Raw genomic sequence first — 13858 nt, 5'->3', positions numbered from 1 at the left:
GACAGGGCTCTGGGCAACCTGATCTAGTTGAGGATGTCCCTGCTGACTGCAGAGTGAGTTGGACTAGATGACCCTTGCAGGTCCCTTCCAATCCAGACCACTCTATGATTCTATGAATCTTACTCTCTGTTGGCCACTAAATTCCATCTTGTCACTGGCAATGCCAGCCTCAGACACAGACCACCCATTAGACAAAACACTGCAAGGAAAGAGCTCACAAGGAAACGGGAGACTAAATAAGGCCTTGAATAGCTTTATTGAAATCTGTATAAATAAACATGCGCATTTCAAATGTAAACCCAAGTGAACTCAAGTGCAGACAAAATTTTAACCTCTGTCATGCAGGAGGTTAGTTTACATTAAAAAAAAAACTTAAAAAAAAAAAAAAATCAAAAAACCAAAACCCATCCAACCAAAAAAAAAAAAACCAACCTCAAAGCAGCTTTAAAATACCAGGATGAAACACCAGTTTTAATATCAAGGTATAAAGCAAAGCCACATCCAACATACCTCATTTATATCCTGGTCAAATGCAATTTGTTTAAACTTTTTAAATGCTAACATAAATAAATAATTTACCAAAATGTGCACTCACAGAGTGAACTTTTATTTACAATACACAATTTATAACCTATTGTATTTGATTAGTTCAAGTGAAGAACGTCATAGTTTTATTCTTTTTCTTTCTTTCTTGTTAAAATCATTTGTTTAAACAGTGGGACACAAAGTAGTTATCCAAGTAGCAGATATGTGAAGTGTGTCCCCAGACTTTTTAAGAGCCCCTCTCCAAGGCAGTATTGTATACAAATCAACAATACATTCTTCCAACTAGATCAAAGGGAAAGCAGCAAATCAGAAAACATTTCAGGTTTATGTCACATTGATTTTGGCATCCTGGACCCCTGAACACAGTTAACTAAAGTCCAATTCAAAGTTTATATGCCTTATATACTGTACAGGTTCTGACTTGAACATGCAATTGCCAATTCTCTTATAATGAGTTACCTTTCCAGATATGCTGTAAGGCTGTGGTGAATTCCATCACACAGAGCAAATTAACAGGCCCTCCTTTAATTCTGTTCATTAACAACTTAAAGGCAGGTTATGTTCAAAAAATTCTCATCTAAGCCTGATACACAGTCAGTACTATGGATACAGAATACTATTAACCCTGACCTTATTACAGAGTAGTTTGCAAGCTGTCAAAATACAAAAACTGGGGAGAGAGAACTTAGAGCATGATTTTCAATTTTGGACTGACATCAGATTAAAATTATGCACGTCTTATAAGCAAGATAACAGGAATTATGTCTGCAGAGTAGATTCCAACAAGCAACAAAGGATACTTACATTTAATTGAAAAAACTTTTTGTTAATGCAGCATGAAATCCAGAACCTGTTCCACAGCAGCAGTAAGATGAACATAATATTCTGGAGGCTCAACTATATATCACAAAAGGTTAAAACACCTTTTCAAGCTATTTCTTCTATTGTGACCAATTTATTATTATTATTATTTATTTTTAATTAAAAAAAAAATAGGGAGAAACAAAAATTTGCTGTTTCAAAAAAACTACTACTTATGTATTTAGGACATTTTTACTCGCAGTCTGTGTGACAGGCTAAGGAACATGTACATATTCATCCAGAAACTACACTTGGCAGTAGTATTCTTGCAGTACTAAGAAATAAATGTCAGAAGTCCACCGATTTTAACGTTTTAGTTATTAACTCACATCCAAACCAAATGAAAACATAATCCATCAGAAGAGCAGCAGAAAACTTAAAAGGGGTTTATTTGTGATTTCCTATATATAGCTTGTGAATACAAGACTGTAAATGTATTAGAGACGATTTCTGGTTAACTTTTTATTGTTTCACTTCAAGTACTGCACATGTTAAAACGTATTAAAGATTTACATTCTGTTATCCGAAATTCTTCATCTCAGATTTTTTTTTTTTTTAAATTCTTAATTTGCTGGGTAATTTCACTCTTTCAATTGGTATCCCCAGGGAGAAAGTCTCTTTTATGGCTTCTAGTTCTTCCATTAGTTAGTGTGCATACAATTTTCATTTTCTAGATCATTATCATTTTCATTGCTGTCTTCATCACTTTCCACTGGGATGCCTGTGGCAGCTGAAGCACCTTGTTTAGTTTCCCGGTCAAGAGGGAAAAAGCCAGTTCCACTGATTGTGTCCTGTCTCTGGTAGAAGAGCACATACGCTGCTTTGGACTGTGAAAGAGAGATTTACAATGCAAGTTACTATATTTTTTTTTTCCAAGTATATATTTTAAGTGCAAAGGTTTCATACAGGTTGCTTTTGCATTTTGGAGCAAACTATTTTTGTAGTGTCCTTTGAAAGAACACAAATGGCTACCCACAAACGTACTGTGAGGTTCAGAACTTGCATTTTAATTTTCCTTCCTTTGAGAAGAAAACATCACCAACAGTCTCAATTTTAGAAACACAAAAAGTACTTGCCACTATTTGGTCCTCACATGCAGTGGACACACTACTGTCATCAAAGTAGTACCATTTTCCATCATCCTTGTTTTTTGCAAAAGCAGTATCTAGGATGAAAAAAAGTACAATGTGTAAGGACTTAGTATCTTCACAGATAGAGGCAAAGAAAGATTAACCAGCAATGTTCTTCTTCTAAAGAGAATGAATAATGACAAAGGACAGTGAAAATAAAATCCCACAGTCACTTTTTCATTTTTTTAAATCTTCTTTCAGGAGTTCACAGGATGTTAGGGGTTGGAAGGGACCTCTGGAGATCTTTGAGTCCAAGCCCCCTGCCAGACCAGGACCAGAGAATCTAGTGCAGGTCACACACAGACACATCCAGACAGGGTTTGAAAATCTCCAGAGAAGAAGATTCTACAATCACTCTGGGGAGCCTCTTCTAGTGCTCTGTCACCCTTACAGTAAAGAAGTTTTTCCTCACACTGAGGTGGAACTTCCTGTGCTGTAGTTTACATCCACTGCCCCTTGTCCTATAAGAGGGCACAAGTGAGCAGAGGCAGTCCCTTTCTTCCTGATACCCAGTCCTCATCTAATTATATACGTTTATTAGATCCACTCTCAGACTTCTCTTCTCCAGAGTAAAAAAAAAACCCAGGTGTCTCAGCCTTTCCACATAAGGCACGATGTACAATGTTAAAAATACAGACAAGTAAAACCAAATCAGTTGCATGGGTACAAGGCTACTCTTAGAGTTTCTTATTTTTTCCCCCATATGCATAGCTGGAAGCATAAAAGAACCTACAGTAATCCCTGACAGCTCATTTTGTACAGATTTTTGTATTAGAATACTTGTGAAAGCATTTCAAGGTAATGACAAAAACCTGTCTCTCAACCACTGGTTCAAAGCAAGAAGTAATCAAAATATACACAGAAAGAAAGCTGCTCTGTAGAGTGGTGCTGTTTGAAATCAACTCACAGTGCCCACCGCCCATTCCTCCGTAGTGGTTGGAGACAGCAATCAAGTTGTAGCGGCAAGGCCCTGCATTGGGATTAATAAGGAACTCTGACATGTCCAAGTCGCTGTTCGAAAAAAATCAAAATGAAACAAGAAAAACAAACAAACAAACAAAAGACACACAGGAAAAAAAATCAAAACACAAAGAAAACAACCAAAAGAAGGTAATGTTAATATTTTAAAAGATTTCACATTTTGGTGGTCTTTCAGACCTTTATATTCCTCACAGAACCCACACAGACAGGACTACACTGGCAGCACATCTCCTTCACTGGAACCAGTAATTTTAACCAAAACTACTAACAGGAGTTTTCCCACACCTATCTACTATTACTATTTTGGCAAGTTCATACCTTTCACAGAATCGTCAGGGTTGGAAGGGAAGGAAGGATCATCTAGTTCCAACCCCCTGTGCCATGGGCAGGGACACCTTCCACTAGATCAGGTTGCCCAGAGCCACATCCAGCCCAACCTTGAAAACTTCCAACAATCTTAAAGATTTCACCTACAAGCATTTTGTCATCAGTGTTTTCTAGATCCATGTGTGGAAGCTGAGAACAGAATCATTTTATGTAACTGTTGAATTAAACATGTGCCCTAGTTACGCTAGCATTTACACCTCTAGTACCAAAATATTTAGGTTTCTTACTTCACTGGAAAGTCAACCAATGTATCCAACTTGTCCCTCATATATCTGCTGTAGGAAAAGCGCTTTAAATGAACTACCAGTACAGGGGGCAGTGACCATAAGTCTAACTTCTTGGTAGCTTGCTGATGTTCTTTGCAGTTTGGACAATACCTGAAAGAAAACAACATAATTTTAGGTAACAGCAGTCTGTATGTGTGTTAAAATACATCACCACAAGAGAACCCCAGCAAAATCACAGAAATCTTCAGGTTGGAAAAGACCCTCAGGATCACCAAGTCCAACCTATAACCCTACACTGCAAGGTTCACTCTAAACCATATCCCCATGCACCACAGGCAAACGACCTTTTAGTACACCCAGGGTTGGTGACTCAACCACCTCCCTGGGCAGCCCAAAAAATTTTCCCAATGTCCAGTCTAAACCTACCCTGCTGCAGTTTGAGGCCATTCCCTCATATTGTATCACTAATTATGTGTGAGCGAGAATAGCACCAACCTCTCTACAGTGTCCTTTCAGGTAGCTGTAGACAGCAATGAGGTCTCCCCTCAGCCTCCTCTTTCACAAACCAAACAGCCCCAGCTCAAATGTTTTGATCTTTCGTCCTTACCATGGATCCTCAGCACCTAGTTTTTCCTTTGTTGTGAACAGTTCAATGCAATCTTTTAATTTCACAAAAGGCTTTTTGGGAGGTTTATATTCCACACTTTCATGCTTTTCAAAATCCTAAAGAGAAGTATTTCTTGAGTTAAGAGAACAAATGAAACAAAACTCATTTTAGTGATGTTATCTTACTATAAAGAGTAACTACACAGCTCCTATATATGGAAAAACTCATTGAAACCATTGAAGCAAACAAGTCTTCACAGCTTCAGATTTACTCTCAAATTAGTAAACCTCAGGTCTGCTAGTTACTGAGGTGTGTAAATGAAGTTATTTAGGACAACGTGTCTACTGTGAATGGGGGAAAAAAACACACACAATCTTTCTCTTTTGAAAACTTACAATCTCTTTACGTTGACTTGAATTTAGTTGCATTTTTGCATGTGTTAGTGTTGGAAAGTAGAGCAACATGAACAGCTTACCTCTGCTGCACTATCATCAAAATATCTCTTCTTCAATTCAGGATCCCAATCCAAAGCAAGAAAAGATCTTTCTAAGATTAAAAAAATGTTTTCTCTTAATATTATTTCTTGCTTTATGTGAAATTGTATTAACTTTGGACAATCACTCTTAAACAATACTAGTGTGAATGTAAGATAAAAAATAAGAAGCACAATCTCTGTGGTTTTAAGAGATAATTATACTAACAATACAGTAACAGAATTTACTATTAAAAAAGTATCAAATAGCAGAAAGAAAACAAAACACTGTCCTATAGAAGTGGTGTCAGAAAAAAGTATCAGAATCAGAAGTTTCCCAGCCTGTTCCCCATGACTCACCATCAAGTCTAGGTTGCCTGTCATCAAATCTAATATGCCTGGTATCATCTTTGATGTAGTTTATGTCAGTATTGCCTAAATTATTGAACTGGAATGTAAACAGTCGCTTCTTGTGTCCCATTAGTGGTTGACCTTTGCAAGTATCCTCAGTACATAATCCATTTTCAGAGTCGTTGTCACCTCCAACTGAGTCTTCTGACTGGCTGTTTTCATTCTCTGAAGGAAGTTCCTGATCCTGGCTGGATTCATCATCTTGTTCATCTGTTTCCATTTCACCTGAAACAATTGCAAATATAAAGAGGAAGAAGTAAGGTAGAACAGCAATAATTGAAAGACGCTACAGATTTAACTTAATTTTCACATGGAATACAAAATACTACACAAGTTTAGATAGTTCAGTCTTACTTGGAGATCCTTCTTCATGTATTCCATTTGGGCCATTACCATTGATGCCATGATCCTTACAGCAGTGCAGGGATCCTTCAGTGTCTTCACTTTCAGTAGATGTTTTTACATATCGGCTAAACATAGCAAATGAAAGCCACAGTTAGAGAATCAGTGAATTTTTGATGGGCAATTGAAGCATTACAGCAAGTCCTTTCTAGCACGCTGTACTCCTGCACTCTTTTCTGACTGATTCAGAATGAATAGCTTTATTGTCTAGCATGCCTGCTGTTAAAAGCACATCTGAATTGCACATTCGTGATTTTTTTGGCAGTTACTTCATTTCATATAATTTGCTTCTTGGTGTTATAGTTTGTTTTTTTCATATTTCACTTGTTTAATTGTTCACTAGCCATGTCTTTAACAGGCACAAACACCCTGTTCACTTACAAAGAAAGTTTCACCAACAGAAAATAAAGCATAAATGTAAACTGGACGTTTTATGGTTCTAATTTCTTAGACAGAAAGACACGTATTCAAGCCTAGTTTCAGAAATGTCTGCCATGTGCTTTTACAAAATACATACATATATATATATATATATATATATAATCTTGTATGGCAGATACAGGAGGTATAACCATAGTAGCATAATTGGCAAAACATTTCCATTTTTAAAAGCACTGACAAACAGCTACCTTTACAGTAGAATTAATTCCCCTGAACTAACAGTATAGATTGACTATCACCTTTTCAAATAATTTTTTGATGAGGTTATGCTAACAATGAATGAAAATCCACACTAGTTGTGATAGCCCAACCCTGCATTGTCTCAAAACAATGTGTGTGGCAGGATGAGGCCAATAAACCACAATAACTCTATGGTTTCAAAGTGTGACATTACCTAATCCAAATAGACAGGGTGGTGGTTTTGATGGCCTTTACAGCTCCGGAGGAGAGCTGCTGGGTGGGTAGATGACTTGACAGTGGGAAGATAATTTCTGTGGAGATGGGAATTCCCTCTTTAAAAACCACTGCAACAGCGCCACTGAAAGGCCAATAGCACACCTCTCTTTGTGACTTGGAGAGACTGCCCCTTCTGTCAAAAAAGTATAAAAGGACCACAACTTCTGGGTCCAGGTGCTCCACCTACCACAGAATCAAAGAATGGTCTGGGTGGGAAGGGACCTCCACAGGTCATGTTGTCCAACTCCCTCTGCAGTCAGCAGGGGCATCAATTAGATGAGGCTGCCCAGGGCTCTGTCAAGCCTCACCTTGAATATCTCCAGGGATGGGGCCTCAACCACCTCTCCAGGCAACCTGTTCCACCACCCTCATAGTTAAGAATCTGTTCCTAACATCTAATCTAGATCTCTTCTCTAGTTTGAAGCCATTTGCCTTCATCCTATTACCACAGGACTTTGTAAACAGTCTCTTCTTGTAGGCCCCCTTTGGGTACTGCAAAGCTGCTATTAGGTCTCCCCAGAGCCTCCTATTCTCTAGGCTGAATAACTCCAACTCCCTCAGCCTGTCCTTGTAGCAGAGGTGCTCCAACCCCCTGATCGCCAGCCACCAAGAACATGAAGCTTGCCTGTGACACCACTGGATCCAAGGAGTGGTGATATCTTTGTTTTTGCCTGACTTCTTAACTCTGTCTTCCTCTCTGCTTTTCCCCTCTGTGCCAATCCAATCTAATAAACCCAACTCATCAGCCGTTTGGTGTCAGTTAGCTTTAATTTACTCCAAAGGAATTTTTCAATCTTAGCATGACCTCCCCAACTGCCCAGGGTTGGCTTAGGATACTGAGTGGCTAACATTTTGGATTAATGTAATTAACAGAAAGTAAATGAAAGACCAAGTGCTCAAATCTAACCAGGATTTTAGCAAAGCAGGTAAACGTAAGTGCTGACTGATTCCAGCTATTAGCATAATTCATAACATATAGGCTTTTCTTGAAATAACCTTACCACATCCTTAGCAGTAGCAGGTTATACAGTTTATCTTCAGTATTGTTTCTAGGCACTGCTATGAGAAAAGGTTGACCAAACAGTGAAGAACCACTATGGCTGTAGCTAGTGTGCCTGCATTTTTCCCTTAAACAAACAGGAATTATAACTTGTTCTGTATCTTCTGTTCTGTTGATAGCAATTTCAAATCTAAAAGGAAAACAAACAGAAATACAAAGGACAACTGTCATTTGAAAGGCTACAAAGGGAAAGAAAAAAGGAATGAAACCCCAAGTATCTGGCTTTATCATATGTCTAGGTTTTAAACTTTTGCAAATAACAAGAAGCAAAGAGATATGAAGAATGTCATCTATACTTACATATAAATGTCATCACGTTCCATAATACTACTTAGATTTTCATCCATGCCAAATATCCTGTGGAATCTGTGATTGTATATATCAGTAACAATCATCTGAAAAGAAAATGGAATAGACATCATTATATGAGGTTAATATGTCTTAAAATGTTCATTGTGCTTCATTTAAGAAATCACTCTTACCTTATCTGCAGCAACACCAGACAAAGCTGACAGTGCTGTACAAAGATCCATTATATTTCCAATTTTGGGAACAACTACTTTGTACTAAAAAAAAAAGAAAATGTCACTTTAATTTCTCTGGAGGCCAAATATGCATGAGAAAACAACTTGCATGCATGTTGTTGACTAGATTCTTAAATCTGGAATATAAACCAAGTTGGTTATAAAGTATTAATGGGAGAAAAAAACAAAGGCACAGAATCACAAAGAATCACAGAAACATCCAGGTTGGAAAAGACCCTCAGGATCACCAAGTCCAACCTATAACCCTACTCTGCAAGATTCACCTTAAACCATACCCCTAAGCACCAATTCCAAACGGCCCTTAAATAAATGGCAAGCAATGGATAAAGTCTGAATTCTAATTTCATATGCAGAGAGAGAACCTGATGATTAACAGTCAAAGGAAACTTCTTTGTGGCTTCCCTTAGTGCTGTACACCTGCGGTTTGTAATGAAACTCCACACAGGACTCTTTATCTGTTATTTGCATAATAAATAAACCAGGATTAATTAGAAGTAAGATATGACAAGTTTGCAACTAAGTACAGCATGTGTCCAGTAAATAACTATAAGATTTATGTAGATGAACTCACAAAATCTCTACTGAATCTGTACTCTTCCCAAACTCTTTTCATTCCTCACAATCATCTCACATGTCATACAGGGTCATCTTCAACTACTGTGTAGCTCTTGTGCAAAGCTGTTCTCACAAATAACTAGATTTCTAGAAGGTTCATCTCACACTAGTTAATGCATGTCCCTTTTACTTTGATTTCCCTAACTCAGTATTGCCTTCAAAACCACTGCCTTTTCCCTTACTTCCCTTCTTATAGTACTCTGATGTCACATGTTAAAGCTTTTTTTGCAAGTCTGCCTAACAGTCTTGTCATCTTTATTTCACCTGTCCTCACTTATCCTCTAAGGTACAGCTAGAACCATCTAATAATGTTTTTGTTACCATAACCTAAGTTACATTGTTTTATGCCATTCTAAGGTGTAGAATACTAACCTCTCTAAAAATGCAAAAGATTCTTGACAAAGAAATCTTACTTCGATTTTTTTTTTCTTTTGAGTATTGAAAGTTATAGCATAGAAGATTTCAGAACTACCTAACATATTTAGCCATGGGGTTTTTTGAGCCATGTATTTGCCTTTTGAGGCTAAGAAACTGCCTGGATTTACCATGTATTTTTTCTGATAACCGTAAAAATTAATTATAGCAATATTAAAATAGAAAAAAAAAAAAGAGGGCAGAATGCACTTTAAATGTTAAGAAGCCTTATTAACACAACCATAAAGAAATTGTCAATATCCTCATCTTTAAGGAGGATATTGGCAATTTGGTTTCCAGCTGGGATTTTCAGAACACAGTATCACAGTATCACCAAGGTTGGAAGAGACCTCACAGATCATCAAGTCCAACCCTTTACCACAGTGCCCAAGGTGGATTTGTTTATTGTACTTACAAATGAAAAAAATCCACACCAAAGGAACTCAGGTTCATTGTTAATGCCATATGAACCACGAGTTTTGCCCATAAAGCATGAGGCTTACCTGCATAGGCTTTGCAAGTGGATCCATTCTAACTAAGTAAACTTCCAAAGTGCGTTCTTTTTTCATGGGTAATGGAAGTGTCAAGTAACAAAAGGGATCAAAGGTTACAGATATCTTAGCACATTCTGGACAAACTAGTGTGGATTTAAAAAGGCCATGAAATATATCTACAATAATGGAATCGTTTCTTTTTAAATGGTTTTCCCAGGCTTCTTCAGCAACCACCTGCAATTCAAGCACAATCTGAGTTATGATGAAGTAGCAGGAAATGAATAATGAGAATACTTGATAGAACATGCTCAGATACCACCTAAACATAGACATCTCTCTCCAAAGGACCCCATAAAATATGTTTCTACTATTAGGATTACAGGTTAAAACATGTATGCTTTTCCCAGGATAGAGATTCTGTCAGTTGTATTACAAAGTCTGAGAGAGACTTCAGGTGGTTTAGGCTAAGTAAAAAAAAAAACAAATATAACCAAAATTTGCATCTTAAGAAACTCATAACAGAAGAAATTATATATTATTTATAAGCTTGTGGCTCAATGTGAGAAGAGTTTCCCCTAAAGTAAGAGTACTAGAGAGAGACAATACTGAATGCTGTAGATACAAGAATAAAAGAACAACAGAATGAAAATTATTTTTCCAACTAACTCAGCATTGAATTGAACAAAAAGGCCTTAACAAAGCCTTAACACCCTGCCAGCTTCAAATAAACAGAAGTTTATGCCGGTACTTAAACACAATTTCCATTTTAAAGTCTTGGCTTATTTTCTATAATTCCCTTCCAGAAAAAGCAATATGCAATCTGTGTCCCAGCCTTTCCGGGCACAGTCACATAGAAGAGTCTTGTGATGTATAGCTGTGATTGAAATGAAGATGATCAACACCAAAACTTTACCTTGTCTGGTCTCCCATCTGCATCCTTTAACTGAATGTAAGGCTTTTTCCTAATTCGATTCAGATCCTCATGTAATCCATCCAAGAGAAATGCCAGTAGCTCTTGACAATCTTGTTGCTGATAACCAGAAAACTGTGGTGCAAATCGTCCCACTTGTGTCTAAAAAGAATAAACATAAATACTGGTACTTGCTAAAAAGAACAGATACTTCCAAGACACCACAAGAGAAAGTTTAAAAGGTTAAACTTGTAGAAGTACAAAAGAGAATCTTTTCAGTGGGTAGAGGAAGCCAAACTGAATTCTCAAAGACCAAAGCACAAAGACAGTCGACACTAATTTAAATACACATCCAAGTGCTTGAACAGTTAAATGAACACACTGCATACTGATGACTGTTACTTGAAACTCTTATTCTTGTATATTTCCATAAGTTTTGTCTCCTTGAACTAAAAAAAACAAAATCGACAATGGACATTCAAGTAAAATCCCCTACTGACCTTAAAAGCTCTTGGGGTAACATAGCTGTATTTTCCTGACCACATCTGCTTGATAAGCTCCGCATAAGATTTAGCTATTTCACCTCTCATTCCTAAAGGATTGTCAAAATTCAGCTCTTCTTGGTATTTATCATTGAGGAAGTATTCTGTAAGGGGAGGTGTGTTGCTCAGACACTGCAAACAGAAACAGAATTTTTACAACAGTGATCTGAATTAATACTATCCATAGGTTTGAACTTTGTTAAATAATTTAAACTGTAGTACCTAGTGCCTGCAAGGAAAAAGAAACAACCAGGACTCCTCCCTCTGCAACAAAAACCACCCCCCAAAACAAGAAAAGGTCTTTTCTGTGATTCCATATCAACTGTATTATGCATGGCTGCATGCATTGTGGATGTACATGCACGTGAATACAAACATCCCAGAAGAGTTCTAAACAGCTCAGTCAAAAAGGAGACCTAATCACCTGTGAAGACACACATACAGTCTGCTAGTCAGAGAGCATACTGCTACCTATTAGGGTGTGGGAGACATTAAGATACAAAAGAAAATTAACAACAAATAGTTATTTTTAGTGCACTTTATATATATATAGATCTCTGTATGTGGCTGCCTAGAATACTGTATTTCCAATAGTAGACTATGATCTGTCTAGGACAGAGCCTGTCCTAGGAAACTTTAAGTGAAAAAATAAACCAAACCACATTCTACTTCTCTAAATCCATGTAATTTAAGTATGGGAAACTCTTCTTTTATCAGAGTTTGCAACTCTCTGTTCACTTAACAAAAGTAAAATAAAATGAATGAAGAAAAGAGGGCCACCAAGGCAGTCAGTGGACAGGGAGTTGTAAGGCCCTGTGAGGAAAGACTGTGTCATGGCTTGAGTTGAATCTGCTGCTGATATTCATACCATGCTGCGTCATGCTAGCTTCAAAATGAAAGTGCTGGCTGGAACAAAGTATTGTGGGGCTAAACTTCAACTGTAACACGAGAGGCTTCCTGTTCCAGTTGCTGCTTTCAGTTTCAGGGTTTTGGGTGTTGGCTTTTTTCCACTGGGTTGGCTGTGGGATGGGGAGGGGTGGGGATAGGTTGCTGGCTTCTGCTGTCATTTCTGCATTTTGCTGCGCTCTTCTGCAAGCAGGCTAAGGTAATTGTGCACTCTTACTATCTCCTTTCCAGTAGAACTCATTATCTCAACCCAGAGGGTTTTTTCTGTGTTACTTCCGCTCCTGTCTGTGTGGAGAGAGGGAGGTTGAGAATGAAAGATGTGTTAAAACACTACAGACTGAAGCATCAGGGTGGAACAAACTGGTTTAGGGAGATCCAACAGCAGCCTTCTAGTCCCCACAGGGAATTTAAGATGATGGGAACAAGCTCTTCACACTAGCGCATAGTGGGAGGACAAGAAACAATGGGTTTGAGTTGAAATGAGAGGTTAAGAACATAAGTAAAACAAGTTTTCACTGTAAAAACAGTCAAGCAGTGGAGATGAGAGGCTGTGCAGCCCTGTTTGAGGTTTTCCAGATTGAAATGGATAAAGCTGACTGGCTGATAGATAGATCCAAGTAATAGGATAAAAAGTGAATTACTTTACAGCTGTCTATCCTAGTGTCAGACATAGTGAAAAGCAAATACACCCCTTAACCCAAACTTCCTATGCCTATGAGAACTGAAACAGAGCACCAGAAATGTAACCATTTCAGGTTTCAGTGAAAGACTTCTGTTTTCTATGGATCAACTCACAGCCACAAGTGACTGCAGAGAGAACATGAATTGGATTTCTGAAGAGAAAAAAACGTTGAAAAACCCCACTGCAAAACTCTGAACAGCTGTTGTTCAAAAGTCAGCATATCATCATGCTGATGTCAAAAATGAAGAAAAAAAGGAGGAGAAAATACAGGGGGTGTGGGGTGGAATTAATTAAAACATTTGCTTCCATCCTTCTTCTATTTTTTAATCAAAACCCAAAATATTTGTGACCTCTCAGGTTTTCATGGCAAACAGCCAACCAAAAGATTTCCCACAGAGCTCCAGTCATTAGTATCCCACCCAAAAGGCAAAGCAGTACTTAGCAAACATCTACAGGTGGCAGCAACGCTTCAGGAGGCTCACAATTTTCTAATTGTTTTCAGTGCAGAACATAGTCATGGTAAATACCAAATGCTTGGTATTTTTTTTCCCTGATATGGTTTCAAACGTGCATAATGATACATTTAACAAAGCCCACAAGCTCCCTTTTATCTTTCCTGTAAATAGCAGACATTTTAGTTCTTAATAATAAAAATCAAGCCTGAGATGTTAGTCCTGAAGTAAATTAAGCATAGCTACAGGAAATAATCTGTCAGAAGAATCTGAAAAATCTGTATCAACAAAAAAAAAAAAGAAATAATTTTGATTTT

At 37.6% G+C, this 13858-nt stretch overlaps 1 protein-coding gene across 1 annotated transcript in view; it reads right to left on the bottom strand.

Moving 5' to 3' along the window:
* Nucleotides 1-237: 237 nt before the first annotated feature.
* The window catches only part of USP15 (ubiquitin specific peptidase 15), a 66702-nt gene continuing 53081 nt past the window's right edge, over nucleotides 238-13858 (bottom strand). The window contains exons 9-22 of the mRNA XM_064142242.1: nucleotides 11460-11633; nucleotides 10963-11121; nucleotides 10059-10283; nucleotides 8464-8547; nucleotides 8282-8376; nucleotides 7923-8111; nucleotides 5977-6092; nucleotides 5572-5847; nucleotides 5215-5285; nucleotides 4740-4855; nucleotides 4133-4282; nucleotides 3445-3548; nucleotides 2484-2572; nucleotides 238-2234 (exon numbers count right to left, since the gene is read on the bottom strand). Of these exons, the coding sequence (XP_063998312.1) occupies nucleotides 2049-2234; nucleotides 2484-2572; nucleotides 3445-3548; nucleotides 4133-4282; nucleotides 4740-4855; nucleotides 5215-5285; nucleotides 5572-5847; nucleotides 5977-6092; nucleotides 7923-8111; nucleotides 8282-8376; nucleotides 8464-8547; nucleotides 10059-10283; nucleotides 10963-11121; nucleotides 11460-11633 (2034 nt within the window). The 3' untranslated portion in view covers nucleotides 238-2048. The remainder of the gene's footprint in view (nucleotides 2235-2483; nucleotides 2573-3444; nucleotides 3549-4132; nucleotides 4283-4739; nucleotides 4856-5214; nucleotides 5286-5571; nucleotides 5848-5976; nucleotides 6093-7922; nucleotides 8112-8281; nucleotides 8377-8463; nucleotides 8548-10058; nucleotides 10284-10962; nucleotides 11122-11459; nucleotides 11634-13858) is intronic.

Source organism: Pogoniulus pusillus, chromosome 4 (assembly GCF_015220805.1).
Source record: "Pogoniulus pusillus isolate bPogPus1 chromosome 4, bPogPus1.pri, whole genome shotgun sequence".
Taxonomy (NCBI): domain Eukaryota; kingdom Metazoa; phylum Chordata; class Aves; order Piciformes; family Lybiidae; genus Pogoniulus; species Pogoniulus pusillus.
The sequence above is the reverse complement of the archived record's forward strand: the minus strand, read 5'-3'. Positions and strand labels throughout refer to the sequence as shown.